The 16,486-nt window shown below is 36.6% G+C and overlaps 1 protein-coding gene across 3 annotated transcripts; it reads right to left on the reverse strand.

Annotated features, from left to right (window-relative positions):
* Positions 1 to 1,272: 1,272 nt before the first annotated feature.
* On the reverse strand, positions 1,273 to 16,176 carry kif5ba (kinesin family member 5B, a). Of its 3 annotated transcripts, XM_073846483.1 has the most exons (25): positions 16,117 to 16,176; positions 15,955 to 16,028; positions 14,599 to 14,703; positions 14,435 to 14,483; positions 14,216 to 14,271; positions 13,553 to 13,640; positions 13,262 to 13,386; positions 13,074 to 13,178; positions 10,911 to 11,056; positions 10,567 to 10,715; positions 9,712 to 9,920; positions 8,474 to 8,542; positions 8,164 to 8,370; positions 7,932 to 8,075; positions 7,474 to 7,662; positions 7,229 to 7,346; positions 7,061 to 7,116; positions 6,862 to 6,971; positions 6,655 to 6,756; positions 6,354 to 6,414; positions 6,189 to 6,260; positions 5,914 to 6,018; positions 4,654 to 4,870; positions 4,403 to 4,538; positions 1,273 to 2,711 (listed from the first exon to the last, which is right to left on the reverse strand). In XM_073846483.1, the coding sequence occupies exons 2-25, from the start codon at positions 15,958 to 15,960 to the stop codon at positions 2,708 to 2,710; spliced, it is 2,628 nt and encodes an 875-aa protein (XP_073702584.1). In that variant the 5' UTR covers positions 15,961 to 16,028; positions 16,117 to 16,176; the 3' UTR covers positions 1,273 to 2,707. The 3 variants fall into 3 exon arrangements, with proteins under 3 accessions (XP_073702584.1, XP_073702583.1, XP_073702582.1); XM_073846482.1 differs by having other exon boundaries at positions 6,189 to 6,414; positions 7,474 to 7,659; XM_073846481.1 differs by having other exon boundaries at positions 6,189 to 6,414.
* Positions 16,177 to 16,486: the final 310 nt, after the last annotated feature.

The raw sequence follows: 16,486 nt of genomic DNA on the forward strand, positions 1-16,486 counted from the left end.
CAAAGTTTACATCTACAGTTAAGATACTGATAGAAATATGTTTAATAAACTTTATATTTAATATTCACCAAACGACAATAGGTCATTTATATATATATATATATATATATATATATATATATATATATATATATATATATATGTCAGAAAATATTTTGTGTTGATCTGCAATAATATATATATACACACACCTTTATATTTTTGGAAGACAATTTAGGATCCCCTCACATTTTTGGGACCCTTGACATCATAAAGTCTAAAAACCTTTAAAATGTAGCATTGAAGGACACTGTTGTTGCAGGCTAAGTTACATAAATCATGCCAACTACCCAACAGAGTAACAAAATTGTGCTCTAACTGACAGCAGATAATTTTAACCACGCAAACTGTAAATTACCTCAGAGCTTCAAGGACTGCGATAGTACTTCCTTTCAATCTTTCGGCTTTAGTGTATGTTTGTGTATTAGGATCTAGTACAAGCAGCTTTACTTTGCAGCAGCAGCATTATAAAGAACAGAAGCACCAGCACGGAACAATAACAGTGAGTATATAGTACAGTTATAGTTATGTAGCCTTAAGACACAGTATTGCTACCATAGAAATATTTCTCACAGAATAAGAAAAATCCGTACGTAACATGCGTAATCATCGCCATTACTGCAGCAACTGACAAACAGCGGCAGGACTGGGGCCCCCAGTGGCCATATACTGGTACTGCAGGTGTTTTTCTTAAAGAGATAGCTCATCCAAAAATAAATCTCACCGGCGAACATTTACTTAGACGTCTTTCCAAATTTTTTGAATAAAAAAACAACCTCGTAACTAACCAAATAAATATGCTTTTTAATTAAATGATAGCAATTTAATATATTTATGAAAAAAAAAATTGTTTACCTATTTAACAAAGTCAATCCAAGTTCACTTACACATTTACTCAGTGAAAATGCAACGCCTTATTTTTCAACGCGGAAGTAAGCCTATGGGTGAGACTTCCAGCTATAGGGAAATAACAAGAATAATAACAACGAGCAGTAAACCGTAAAACTGTTTGTACTACAAACCAGTGTGGTCATAATTAAAACAATACATTAAAATAATATGGTAAGACAGCAATTTGCAATATCAAGCAGCAAAATGAGCTGTTTACAGCTAAAAATAGCTAGATGAGGATAAGACTGGAAGCCAGACCCATAAAATTTACAATTGGTACATTGGTAAACCCACTCTTACAGGATTGAAAAAAGGTGGATAAAGTCAAAAATCAAAGAGACATTATGTTTCAGAATATTGTTTTAATCACACATACATGCAGTTCATCCAGAAAAAAAAGTGTCATCAGTAATTTCATCTCCTCTCACTCTTTTCCTTCAACCCGAATCTTCCAAAAACACCTTGTACTGTTGGAATGATCCAGCGCATTTGTCCATTGGTGGAACTGTCTGTCAATAAGTCATGGAGTTACTATTACACAGTAATAAAAAAAATTAGCTATTTTTTATTTTAAGTTTCATTAAATGTGTGGCATTCCCCATGAACGTCAATTAATTATCCTTCATGCACTGAAAAGGGAAGAATTTAGAGCTAATAACACAACCGCACTTATAATGGTCCTTGTGGATGTCGCTTAAAGGTACAAAACACCCAGTAAGCGAAACAGTTGAAAATGATACAGAAGGTTGCCATGTCCTGTAATACACAATTCATAAGCATTCCTTTAACAATATCAGGAGTGTAAAGTCTAAACTAAAACATTTAAGGCTAATAATGATCCAAATTAAGCAAGACCCCGCCCACGCCATCATTCTGCTAAACTGATTGGCTGATCAGTAACAGTGGCAGAGCAAGCAAGCAATAACATCACATGAGGACTTCCACGTACAAATCCAAATCCAAAGTGATGTATTAGTGAGGAAACAGGCAGAAAAGGTATTAATACACACAGGCATCTTAAATACAGATAAAATGGATATGCACAATGTGAACTGTGAAAAGCAGGACAGGGCAATCTCCAATTGTTTGTCTAAACAAAAACCAACCATTAGCCTTTGCAACCGTAAGTTTACATTAAGATGCTTACAGCATTAGCCCGCTGTGTAAGGCCTGGTTCCTCATGTCTACAACCCTCTTCACCCTCCCCTTTAGAACCATTAGTTACTACAGAAAGTAAAACCCATCAGGTTTCAGATCTGAATCTGTTCAGAGTACGTTCACACAGGAATATCTGAGTTTGTAGTGATACAGGTGATCCATCGCTGAGCACGCTTGGATATTCTCTACTCAGGGATTTTTCTATTCAAGCTTGCTGCAGTCTAGACGCAGACCCGAGGCAGGAGCGAGGTCTTTTGCACAGTTATCAGGCAGTAGTTTAATCAGAGGTTACAGGTGTGCAGAGAGCAGCTGAAGGCTGATTAGAGCTGATTGCACTGGCTTCCGTGTCAATTGTTCACTTTGCTTACATTTATTTCCTGATTTCCTTTTTATATCATGTGGTGGTGCATGTGTGAGTGTGCAATATTCATAAAATAATTTGCTTTGGAGAAAGACAAAAAAAAAAAGATGGGAAGTGGAACTGTACAGCCATGAATATTTCGATTCGGACGTCCTCCCATGTGCACCAGCAGGAGGGTTTATGTTAATGGAATGACAGATTTCCATGAAGACTTCTTGCATTCTTGCAGCTTCGGTAGTGAGGGGAAAAAAATCATCTTCAGCTAAAAAATAAAATAAAATAAAAGACAAGATGAAAAGGGTAGTGAGAATGCTGGAAGTTTTGTTTAGCAAACCAAAGGATTTTTAATACTTCAGAATCCCACTCAGCCAATGAGAATGGTTCAAAACTAGGCAATTAAACCAGAGTTTAGTCAAAAAGCATCAAATAAGGTGACAGCAATTGTGCTTCCTTTATGGTCTTCCTTCAAAAAGCCAAAGGTTCTCTCTTAAAGAGCAGGTCATATGGGTTTTCCAATTTGTAACATAGCTATCCGTCAATGTAAACAGTCTGTAAAGTTCTTAACCCTCTGGTATTGTTTTATTTGGGAGTCACACTTTTGTGCACAGTCAAACGTAGCGAGATTCAAACACTTGAAATGTAACTTTTTTTATTTTCAGTAAAATTAATGTAAAATATTATTGTTCGATAATATTTTTTTTTCTTTTTTATTTTGAGACAATTTCATGGTACTAATTAATATCCATGCAATAATTATGAAAAATTTTCCTCATTGAAAATACAAGATTTTTATATTATTTTAACATGAAATACTGCCATAATTAATAAAGACAATGATTTCAAAATCTAATTTGGATGTCAAATTAGTGCCATCTGGCACAAAAACAATTCATGCAATTCCATGATTTAGCCACCAGATTCATAGATAGCTCTATATAAAAGGCTTATAAATTCTCTAGTTGTTTTTAGACAAAAACAAGTTTTTATTAGGTTGTGGATTTGGATATACATTTAGGCATTTTCAAAGTATTTTGTATAGGTTTATATATTTGTTTTGTTTTTATTGAAATTTTGGTTTGAAATGTCAGTTTTTGCATAAATTTTACTATAGTGAAACCTGAACACAATGAAATATATATATATATATATATATATATATATATATATATATATATATTTTTTTTTTTTTTTTTTTTTTTTTTTACACATAACATCAAAAATCAACAAAAATGTAACAGAAATGAACAGGAATGATAAGAGGTTAATCAATCTGATTTCAACGGAGTCTTCTGGCTCAATTTTGCCATATTGTTAAAGACACACCAGTTCATTTGTGTTTGTGTATAATAGTGTGTTGTGTGAGTGTTTGTCTATTTTGTACTCTTGATAAATGTCGAGTTTCATAACATTCCGATGAAGTAGTGATTTTTAAAAATTCAGAACATTTTTTTTTCCAGTCTAAAATGACCGAACAAAAAAATACTAATTCTGTGAACAAGCAACTGATTTCAGCGGCAGCTTCAACATCTACTTATAGTGTAGGGGGTCGGATGCTTCAGATTCTAGAGAGCATTTGATTGGACAGAAAGTTTGATGAGAACCTGAAGTGCATCCATTTTGGCAGAAGTTAGAGACTAAGTTTTGAATGCGTATATCCTGTAAGTGATTTTTTTTTTTTCATCGTTTTGAAACACACTAGCTTATAGATAATTAAGGTTAACATATTCATACTAAAAGCCAAAAAACTATTTTAATTTGATAGGGACTTTAAGATCAGAACGGCTTCGAACTAATCATTTCAAAATCATTGACAAATGACTCTAACATTAAATGTATATTTTGAGACAATTACAACGTTTTCTGATCTTAGATGCATTTAAACCTATTGTAGGGGACTCAACACTACAACACTTTAAAATTCCATATGACCTGCTCTATGAAAATTGTACTAACCTCTTCTCTTGTTTAGCACCACCTCCTCTGATAGGCATAGGTTGGCTGTTCTGGTAGAGCACGCCACTGCCTCCGCGCACCGCGTTAGGATGTGTAGGAGAAGCTACGGGTTGCTGTCCAGGCCTGATAGGTTTAGCTACAACCAGAAAATGCAGGCAAATCATTAGAGAAATGATCACTGACATGTTTTTTTTTTGTCTTTTGTGTTGATTTTAATCAAGGTGATTGTGCTTGTGCAAGCGTTTAGTCACCTATCTGTGCGGAGTGTCCTCTGCGGGCCATGTTTTTGGCTCTCACAGCCTCTTTGATGCGGTCCACCTCTTGCTGGTAGCGCTTGCGGTCACGGGCCGCATTCTCTTTGGCATCTTTGAGTGCCGACTCTAGAGCCTTCACACGCTCCGCCGTCGCCCGCAGGCGCTTCTCCAGTTTAGGAAGCTCACAACGCAGGTCAGCGTTATCACGCACCAGCTAAAGAAGAAAGAAGGAAATCAGTGAGTAAGACAGAGAATCACTTTGTTTCTTTGTCAGTTACAAAGGGAATCCTGGGTATTAAGGTTTGTATAATATAAATGATGCCTCTTACTGACATATGTAGTAGAAAACCCATGAAATATTCAAGTTATTTAAAAAATCCAAATCATTATATACATTTTGGACTTTTTTTTTAATAACATAAAACTGTTGCACTCGGTAAGCTATCTGTTGCTATTTTAACTGCAACACAACTCGGAAAATAAAATACTGATGTGAAGATCACAGCTACTGAAAGAGCTTATAGGTGGATATAAGTGTAGGCTTAAACCAAATGGCGTAACATCGATTTTTCCCACAAAGAGTCTAAACCGCTCTGAAATACTACTTTAGTGGCTGCGGGATCATGACAAGCATCAACATGTTTACTTTGTTTGTAAGATCTTTTAATAGCTGTGGTCTACTTAAAGCCTTAAAGTCATCAGGGCTAAAGTGGAGAGAACAAAGACGCAGGTCTTTAGGAAGTTTTATTCGCCCACAGTCATCTTCCCATTCTTTTCTCCTTTCTCATCACTAGGAAAGCAGTGAAGACTTGCAACGCTTCTCTTATTGCCCTTCGACTGAAAATTACAACCAAAAGCCACACAACATGGCATTGTATCAGTATTTTATTTTCCAAGTTGCTTATTCAGAGTTGTGTTGCAGTAAAAATAGCAACAGATAGTGCCAGTAGCTCACTGAATGCAACCGTTTTACATAATCAAAATATGTATAAAATAGTCCAAAATGTGTATAAAATGATGTGGAGTTTTACAATATCGTACATATTTCAGTAAGAGAGATCATTTAGATTATATTTAGTCTTAATACCCAGGGTTCCCTTTAATTCAATTATGTTGTTTAGCACAGTTTTCATTTTGCACCGTTTTATTCCCTCATTTGCAAATGCTTTGGCGATATGAATCTCTGATGCTAATTAAACTAAGCAATATGAAGTAAGAGGAAAAAAGTTTAAGAGGACTTTTCTGGTTAGGATTTACCTGCTTGTGGACCTTGGTGAGTTGTTCTAGATTGTTCTCCAGGAAAGAGATCTTCTGCTTCTGAGCAGCACTGCCACCAGTTTCATCAGAGTCCAACTCTGCACTCTACACACAGACAAAAAACAAAAACCCTTTAATGAAATGCCCACCAAGTCAACTGCTTAGAAAGAAACAAAGCATATGGATTTACATTGACCTGAATTGTGAGAATTATGTTTGCTTTCACAGAATAGATATAAAAACCAAAGCAAGATATGTGACAGATCGACTCTTACCTTCTTCACACGAGTCGCCAGATCCTGAACAAACAATTTCCTGAGGTTGTGCAGAGTCTGCAGCTCTTTGGCCTTAAATAGTTGAAAAAATAACAGCATTTGAATACATACAATACATGATGTGAATAAAACTGCCCTAGTGTTGAGATGAGGAATTGCACTCACCACAGTCTCCTCCAAGCCTTTCAGATCCTGTCTGGCCTGTTCTCTGCGGTCCTGCATCATACTGTAATGTGCACACATATGCATTAAAACAGCTCATCACTAAAGAAATGCACATCTGTAATTTATTATACTGTTCATTTTAAATGCATGTGTATTTACACCTCATGCAAAAATGCTTGGCTCTTTAGATGTACAATAGTAACCAGGAAAATTTGGGTTTCATGAAGAGATTCATAATTTGTTTTAGCAGTTTGACTGCTACAATAACGGAGATAAATATAGCTGACTAGGCATTACATACGTGAGCTCATGTAGTTTGCGGCTCTTTTCCTGGTCGGTGGATTTAAGTTTCTCATGTTCCACCCTCAAACGCTCCTGCTCCAACAAGATCTTCTGGTTCAGACTAGAGAGAGAAGGAGGAAACTTATCAGCTATTGGTGTATTATTACTATTACATTCGTGAATCAAGAGCTATGGCTTTATGTCAACGGAAATGTGTGTATCTTACTCTTGTAGATCTGTAATAAGTTTCTCTTTGGTTTCCAGTTCATCTCTCAGACTGCTGATCTGTTTCTGATGGGCCTCCCTGTGACTCTGGATCTGCTTTTCAACCGCCTCCTAAACACACAAACATACACACACATTAAAATAAAACAAATCCAAACAGAACAAGCCCATTTGTATGTGTGTGTGCACACATTTTTTACCTTAACCTCATTGGCACTCTGAACCTCACTCTCTTTCTCCATTGCATGAACTTTCTCTGTGGCCAGAAACAGACAAACCAGACATTAGAAGCAGAAACTACTACTGTATTATTTTGAAATGGTGTATGTAAATGCATAATCTGTTTTTGAACAGGAGTCCAGGTGTACCCTGTGCACTGATTTTGACCAGCTCCTCATTAAGAGAGTCCACATCCTCCTCCAGCTGTCTCTTCTTCTGCTCTACGTTCTGCAGATACTCCGTCAAAGATTTAATTTTCGCCTCATGCTGCAAAACAAACACTCAATTGTTAATTTTCTTTTTATTCATATCATTATGGTTTAGTCGATTATAGTGCAGGGTTTAACATATAGCAAATAACTGAGTTTTAAGAGGCAGGAATGTGAAACTGTACCTGGGAGATGCGTAACTGGCATGCTGCAAGCTCCTTGTCAGATTCATCCATCTTTTTGTTGCTCTCAGACTGAGTGTTTTCCAACTGCTTGCAACGTTTGACCATCGATTTGACTTCTGACTTCATTTTACTGATGTAGAGTCTGGCGACAGTGAACTCTTCATCTATAAGACCACTGCCTTCATGCTGCTGCAAATAGAGGAGAGAGAGATTGCTTAGTATTGCTCAGTTCTAACTGTGTATTGTTCCTTTTTTATTTTTTCTGTTTGACTTTTAGCATTCAAGTTTCATCGCCAAATCAAGTAGTTATGGTTATTAAAGCTACACTTCATAGATACAGACATTTGGTTTAACATCTATATTACCAATAGGTCATTCATAGGCTGGTGATTCTAGAACATTCACACTTCACATTGTTCAACTTTAAACCTATATAAACCTATATGTGTGTCACTCACCTTGATGTCATTGTTGCCCACAGCAATGCCAATCTCAGTTAGATCTTTAAGGAGTGACGACATCATCTCAGTTACCCTCTTCTTCTGGTGATTGGCCATTTCTTTGAGTTTCTGCAGCTCGGAGTCTATAGACGCCAGGGTACTCTGGAACAGAGAATGTTTTAAAGTCAAGTTTAGTGTCACTCTTTGTAGAATGATGTATAATTAGCAGAGTTACTGACTAAGCACTTACAGATTTCTGACTAAGTTCTTCGCTGAGGGCTTCAAACTCCTTGGATTTGTCCTCCACTTCCTGACTTTTCTGGTCGTAGTTGACTGCGAGCTCCTCTAGAGCCTGCAGCACCTCCTTCACCTCCTCTTTAGACGCCTCATTCTCCAGCTGTAAACGAGTCAGCTCTGCCTGCAGGTTATCATGGTCTCTTCTTGACGAGGCCAGCAACTGCAAAACATATGCAGAAACATATACAAGCATGAATATACAATGTTCACTTGTTAATAGTATTTTATGGCAATTTCACACACGCACATGAGAGTTCACTAACCTCTTCCTGGTCCAACATCTGCTGCTTGAGCTTCTCTACCAGCTGAGACTGCTGATTAATCTCTTCATCCTGGAGAGAGATGAGATGCAAAACACAAAAATCAAGCGCTCATTCAAGTTGAATCATCTACTTTTACTTTTATAAATGTGATTGTAGCAACTACAGGGTTTTTGAGGAAATTTTGTCGATCACGATTCGATAATATCTCAATAGCAAGTCCACGATACAATATTAATTCACTTTGAGAGTTCAAAATTAAGAGCGCCAACCTATGTTCTTAAGTCAGAAAAAAGACAGTGAGTTGACTTGTACCTAAACTTTAAAGGGGATTCAACCCTCTGTTTATTTGTGTATATCGTCTTAGTCGAAATTACAATCAAGCTGATGTTTAAGGAAGCCAAACAAATTAGAATAACAACAATTTTATATTATTCTTATTTCTATGATAGTAATGACCATATATTGTACAATTGTACTGAAGAATAAATTAAAAGGGTATTATTTTATAGGTATATTATTTTTGCTTTACACTACAGTAGGGAAATTACAGTACTTCTTTCCTATTTTCTACACTTGAAAGAGATATTTAGAATTTGGACTGCCATTAACGTTACCCATTTAAACCGATAGCTGTCAGCAATTCATACTGAACTTTTACGCTTTTAATCTGACGGAAATGGCAGAAGAGCTTTTGTTTTGATGGAAAACTCTAGCTTAAGTAAAAACAGGCTTACAAAAACGCTTCTCACTATAAATCTAGTGAAGTGCTGTAATTATCTGCAGAAAACTAAAGCATAACTGGTGGCCGCTGCATTCCCAAACGCATGCTAAACTCACAGTACATGTAATAAACGACTTCACTGCATTCACTGCTAACAGAGCCGTTCTGAGGCATGGAAAACACCAGTTCACGAGGTTATCGCCTAAACAAAGTGTTGCTGTGAAATGAATTGATAAAGAAATGAAGGCATAATTGTGCTTTCTGTTTTAGTTTGTTTGACAGTTACTGTGTCAAAACATAATGGCCCAAAACACAACTTTAAAGAACTTTTATGTTAGAATACGAAATTTAAATATATTTTAAAAATGACACTTTTTGCCCGGAAGATTTATTGTTTCATATCATCACGACTACGATATTATCGAGACAGTTTTGCTGTTGTGATACCACATTATTAATAATACCGTTACATCCATAATAATTACTAAAGAAATTTTGAGTGTATGAGTATGTGTACCTTGTCGTCAAGCTGCTTGTACATTTTGGCGAGTTCAACCTCACATTTTTCCTTCTCGACATCGGTAAGTCGGGTCCCGAGCATCCCTGGCATGGGCGGCATGCTTGGTGTGGATGCAAATTTATCATTATTAATCGTGTTATCCAACGCCATAACTTCAGCATTAATCTTCTCCTTATCGTACTGCTCCTCTGCAGGTACCGTTTCACCTGTTCGACACAAACAGAGAACTTATGTTAAAGAATGTTACGTTAAAGAACAATTATGATTCATAACATTTATTTTTGGAAGATCCAAAACAGCAGCATTTTACAAGTGGTTTCAGACTTTTAGACAACACTGCATGATAAACACATGAATAAAGTTTTGAATGCACTGAGAGCAAAACTGTTTTACAAATGTAAAATGCTAATATAATGTACCACAAAACCAGTCACACAGGTCAATTTTATGAAGCTGAGATTTATACTAAAGCTAAGCTAAATAAATAAGCTTTCGATTGATGATTCCATAGTATTTGTTAGCATAGGACAGTATTTGGCTAAGATACAACCATTTGAAAATGTGGAATCTGAGGATGCAAAAAAAATAAAATAAATAAATATTGAGAAAAATAGCCTTTAAAGTTGTCCAAATGAAGTTTTAAGCAATGCATATTACTAATCAAAAAGTAAGCTTTGATTTATTTACAGTAGGAAATATACAAAATATGTTCATGAAACATGATCTTTATTTAATATCCTAATGATTTGTGTCAAAAATCAATAATTTTTACAAATATACCTATGCTACTTAAGACTGGTTTTGTGGTACAGGGTCACATATAAAATGTCATTATCAAAATGGGCATCTGACCATTTCTCCAGCGGTTGAGTTCATTCTCCAGCCATGTGATGGTGTTTCGAAGGGTCTTGTTTCGTTCCTTCTCTCTCTCATATTTCTTCTTCCATTGCTCTGCTGTCAGCTCTACATTCAAACTCACTGTGTTCTTAATAGTCTTGGCTCTGCAAACACAATCACAACCACAGCTGTAAAGCTCTGTTGTCTTTTTCTTCACACCTTCTTTGCATAAATACATAGAGCTGTAATTATTCTTTCATAAATGCATAACAAACAAGTGAGACCAGTGAGACCTTTGTTATGAATATTGAGAACAGACAAAGTGACAGAGCTAAACAAGTATGAATGTGTCTGCACACCTCTGTCCGAACATAAGAGTGGATTTGGACTCGGCCTCGTTGAAAGAGGAAGGAGAACAGCAGATGACGATGGTGGTCCTGCAGTTTCCACCCAGAGAATCCTGCAAGATCCTTGTCATTTTACTGTCTCTGTATGGAACGTATGTCTGAGAAAGAGAGGAAGAGAGATTCAGGATAGAATTAAAGCTGCAAGCAGCGATGAACGGGCCCTCGCACCCGGGCTCACCGCCGACCGGTGGCTTTAGGAAAACAGTGGGCAGTATGCTTTTAATACTTTAAATGTCGGAAAAATAGATCAAAGTCACTTAAATGTGCCAAACTTCCTGCTGCCAGCTGGTGGCGCTATGCCTATAACTGATTATTGGCATGTAGATGTGTTCAGGCCAGCACTTTCATCAAACATATGAAGTTTGGTGCAGATTGACCTTGGTATGTTTGAGTTAGTGCAAGATATGATATATCCTACTGCCAATAGGTGGCGCTATGATAATATCTGAATATTTGCCTTTAGATGTCTTCAATCCAGGACTTTTACCAAACATGTGAAGTTTGAGGCAGATCGGACATTTTATGGCTGAGTTATAACAACTTCTATGTCCATGGCGAAACATCAAACTTTGTCAGGCCACCAAGGACACGCCCTTTGACGAAAACTCAAGATCTTCACAATTTAACATCTCTAAGGCCTCTAGATCAGACTGTCCAAATATAATGTTGATATCATTAAATCTCTAGGAGGAGTTTGGTACAAGTCATTTCCTGATGCCAACAGGTGGCGCTGTGATTTTAATAGAATATTTGCCTTCAGATTGGTTCAGGCCAGGACTCTTATCAAACATGGGAAGTTTGAGGCAAATCGGACATTTTATGGCTGAGTTATAACAAGTTTTATATCCATGGCGAGACCTCGAAATTTGTCAGGCCGCCACGGACACGCCCTTCAACGAAAACTCAAGATCTTCACAATTTAACATCACTAAAGCCTTTTTATTAGACTGACAAATTTTGGTGTTGATCTGATTAAATCTCTTGGAGGAGTTTGTTGCAGAGTACAGCATGACACTTCCTGTTGCCAGCAGGTGGCGCTATGAGTAAAACTGAATATGGGCATGTAGATGTCATCAGGTCAGGAGTGTTATCACACATGAGAAGTTTGGGACAGATCGGACATTGTATGCCTGAGTTATAGCAACTTCCTTTTTCATGGCGAAACATCGAAATTTGCGAGGCCGCCACAGACACGCCCTCTGATGAAAACTCTAGATCTTCACAATTTAACGTCACAAAGGGCTTTAGAATAGACTCTGCAAATTTGGCGTTGATCCGAATAAATCTCTAGGAGGAGTTCGTTCAGGTACGACGCCTGAAAATGGCAAAAATGACACAAATTTTGTTGAGAATATTAATATTAACCGACTTCCTGTTGGGTTCCGGATTTTGCTCCAAGAGGCTTTTTTGTAGGTTTTGGTGTGTTACATGTGTGTACCGATTTCCGTGCATGTACGTGAATCACAGCTGAAAGCGCACACCGCTGAACATCTAAAGGTGGCGCTGTCGAGCCATTTTGCCACACCCACTTCTGAAACCCTAATCAGACGTAAATTTTCGCCAGGTTTGATGTGTGTGCAAAGTTTTGTGAGTTTTCGGGAATGTTTAGGTCCTCTAAAATGCGATTCATTTTGGAGAAGAAGAAGAATAATAATAATAATAATAATAATAATAAACGGAGCAGATCCAATAGGGTCCTCACACCATCGGTGCTCGGGCCCTAATTAGATCACTAAAAATTTTACATTTTACTCCCCATCCCCACACTTGACAATTGACAAGTGCTAATTAAATGTCACTGTTTTGGACAATGGTTATTGGCCCTACAACAGTAGTTTCAGCCGAAACCGAAAACGAATTATACTACATTATCTTAAATTATATTAAATTGCATTAAATTACACACTAATTATATTATATTGTATTATCCTTTGGTTATGCACAAATAACATTATTGGTCATACCAGCAAAACTTAACTAGACAAAGCTAAAATGAATTTCTGAACACAACTCATACAGGCAAGCCTCACAGCTCCAGACGCTAAACGCTACAAAACAAAGAGTGCACAGAACTGATCTAAAGCCTGTGAGCATGTGTGCATGTGTGTGACTTACCGAGCCCTCGGCTAGGGCCGATATCACGTTGCCTAGAGAAGACAGAGACTTGTTGATGTTTTTGGCTTCATCCAGTACGGCGCCTTCAGCTCCAGTTTTACTGACCTGTGAGAGAACATAAGAGTTTAACACCCTCAGCTCATGTTTTACTGCACTACAAGACGAAAGTTACACACACACACACACACCTTCTCACTGCCTGCCAAGTCAACCAGGTAGAGTTTCCCACTGAGCTTCTGTTCTGTCTGTGTATTCTCCTGCTTCACATTGATCTGGAAGATACTGTGACTCCTGGAGCTGTGCTCATTCATGTCTGAGATAAACACAAAGACATTATTACAACTAAAGTCACAAAAGCATCAGCTCAAATAAAGGATGCAGATTTTACAGTTTTCTCATAGGATCTGGTCTAGTCCGTTTATGGAAAGAGACTTATATTTTATTGTCTTTATTCTCTATTTTTGTCTGTGGATTCATACTTGTCACAGCTACATGTCTGTTGGATTTGCCCTCGTCAATAGTGTCCATCACTTCATCCGGACTGCAAACAAATCGCTCAGTGCAGCCCTAAAACCAGGAAGACACACAATTATAGTAAACAACTTGCATTCTTTAAAATTAACTCCTGGTATTAAGACTTCAATGGCTTAACATAACATAAATGATGTCTCTTACTGAAATATATAGTAGAAAAAACATGAAAGACTTGCATTATTAAAAAAAAAACATCAATTTATTAGCCATTATTTCAATGACGTGAAATGGCTGCACTCTGTGAGCTACTGGCACAACTTGTTGCTATTTTCACTGCAACACAGCTTAGAATACACAACTCAGAAAATAAAATACTGATACAAAAATGGCTGGAATGGCTCCAGCCAAATTTGGCTTAAATGGCAGTCTTCACTGCTTTTCCTAGCAATAAGAAGAGGAGAAAAGAATGGGAAGATGCCTGTGGACATAATGTATAAAACGATGTGGTTTTCATTGGTTTTCTACTACATATTTCAGTAAAAGTCATTATTTGTCGTAATTTAAGTCTTAATTTCCAAGGTTCCCTTTAAAGATCAGTGATCACTTTGTGTGAGGATTTTAATGGGACACTGGTGACAATCATGGGACATCTGGTTTCAGGAACTCACCTTGACATAAGGAACCCTGTTTTTGTCTTCATGTACAGATAAATTAGTCTTTGAAACTACAAGACACAGGAATAAGAAGAGGGGAGAGAGAAAAAGAGAGATAATATATCACTACAGCTTTGATAATTTCACTAACTTAGAATTTTACAGTATCTTGAAAGCATTTCTAACAATGTTTAGTTAAAATTGACTAGCAAATGTGAGGCTTAAAACACCCACCATCCAACAGGTCCCGAATCTTATCCAGATAGATCTCAAAATATGACACCTGAAAAAAGCAAAAACACCATTACGAGAGCAGATACAAATATGAAGCAATATGTCAAGCTTTTAAAGAATAAGAAAGACTGTTAATAAAATAGTGTTTGAAGGAAAATACTTACTTTAATGTGGAACTCCAGGTTTTCATCCATAGAGTAAATGTAGTTAAAGATGTCTTGCACTATTCTGGGAATGATTCCCATTCCATCTGTGTCATGGAGATTTCCCTAAAGACAACCACAAGATCTCATTCATAAAAGTAGAATAAATGTTGTGTGAAGCAGTGTTAATTTTGACAGGCATTTTTGATTTAGTCTTAGTCTTTATTTTGAGACGAAAATGCTTAATAGTCAGATTTTAGTCATTTGAGTCTTTCATAGTTTTAGTCTACAAAAAGTCATTGTATTTGTCAACTTTTAGTTACCAACATTTATTTTGGCAGCTATTTTTTTATAGTCTTCAAACTAAAATAGTAATTAATTATTTTCTCTTCTTATACCAAATCAATTAAGCTTATGATAAATTTACAACAAAGACTGAATTTGGAAAATCTGGAATAAGTTATGACAAATTTAATTTCTCGGTAGAGACATAAATTAAACAAAATTTTCAGATACAGTAGGTTTACTTAACATGTATACATTTGTTTATCATCTTTTGTTGGTTAACATCAATAACACAGATAGTATTTAATTAGGAATGCTGTCCCTTTAAGACGGAAGGCCTGTTTACTTTCACTTAAAGCATAACTGACTGCATTTAAGTGAGATACTCAACACAATAGACATTTGGACTACTGTGTGTGAATTTAAGCACTGAGAACTAATCGCATGCTGTACGAAAACTGAAGAAGTTGAATGTGCGCAAGAAAGAGCAGTTCCCTAACCCTTTGGGTGCTGAGGCCATTGTTGCAGATCGCTAGTTTGCATTTTTGTAGCCTATCAGTTTACTGTGGCTGTAATTTTGAGACTAGATATACAAATGCCCCATGATGCAATGACAGGGACACACATTCTAAAAGACAAGACAGTTAGGCTAGCCTAGGATGTATTTTGAATGTCCGGTATTTCTCAAATAACATTCTAGTTCCGTCTCGTCTTGTTAAAGAAGATGCGGCATAACTTTCGTCATAGCTTTTACCATCAGACATTAGTTTTAGCTCATCAACGTCTCGTCTTAATCACAGAAAAAATGTTTGCAAACAAACATTTTCAATCGGCGTCTTTGTTGACGAAAGGTGTAAAGACACTGGTTTGCTTTATATTAATGGATATGTGCCAAAAAATTTGAATATCGAGGGAATGTCTATTCATTTCAATAATAAATGATGTATAAATGTGTCAATAAAAAAAAAAATCACAAATAAGTCATGGGGAAAATGTTCTTATTTACATGTGATTATGTAAGTGTTTTGCACAGAAATTGTGACTTTTTATTTTCACTTCAGCAGAGATATTTCAACTTTATTTCTTGCTCACCTCCATTGTGTGCGTTTTGCCCGAGGATGTCTGACCATAAGCGAAAATGGTTCCATTATAGCCACCAAGTACATCTGTGAACATATGATCATGCTTAAATTGTATTCCCTGTTCTGCCGTTTGATTCAGATTTGGTCAATCAATGGACCTTTTTGCTTTTACCTTTTACAATCTGTTGAGCACAGGCTGTGTACACTTGCTCCTGAGTCGTGTTGGAATGGAAAACTCTGTCGAACACATACGGCCTACCCTGTGGAGAGGAAAAAAATTAAATAAAAGCATAAGCGCATTTAGGACACGTGCTATTAGATCATTGAACAATTTTTTTTATGTTTCCAAGAGTTACAGTGACAAAACATGCAAAAACAAGAACTGTTACAGCACAAACTTCTTGGGTTGACTAATGAGCTGACAGGGAGTGAATAAATAAGGATTTGTACAAGCAATTTAGACAATTATTTAAAAATAATAATAATCAGCATGAATGTAAATAACATATACTGCTGAATCAAAGGTCTGAAAAGAATGTGGT

Source organism: Garra rufa, chromosome 9 (assembly GCF_049309525.1).
Source record: "Garra rufa chromosome 9, GarRuf1.0, whole genome shotgun sequence".
Taxonomy (NCBI): domain Eukaryota; kingdom Metazoa; phylum Chordata; class Actinopteri; order Cypriniformes; family Cyprinidae; genus Garra; species Garra rufa.

Coding starts and splice junctions, on each gene's coding strand:
- kif5ba (XM_073846481.1), bottom strand. Junction 13,641..14,215: donor ACAGGGTTCCTTATGTCAAG/GTGAGTTCCTGA, acceptor TCCTGGTTTTAG/GGCTGCACTGAGCGATTTGT. Junction 4,871..5,913: donor TCACCAAGGTCCACAAGCAG/GTAAATCCTAAC, acceptor TTTCTTCTTTAG/CTGGTGCGTGATAACGCTGA.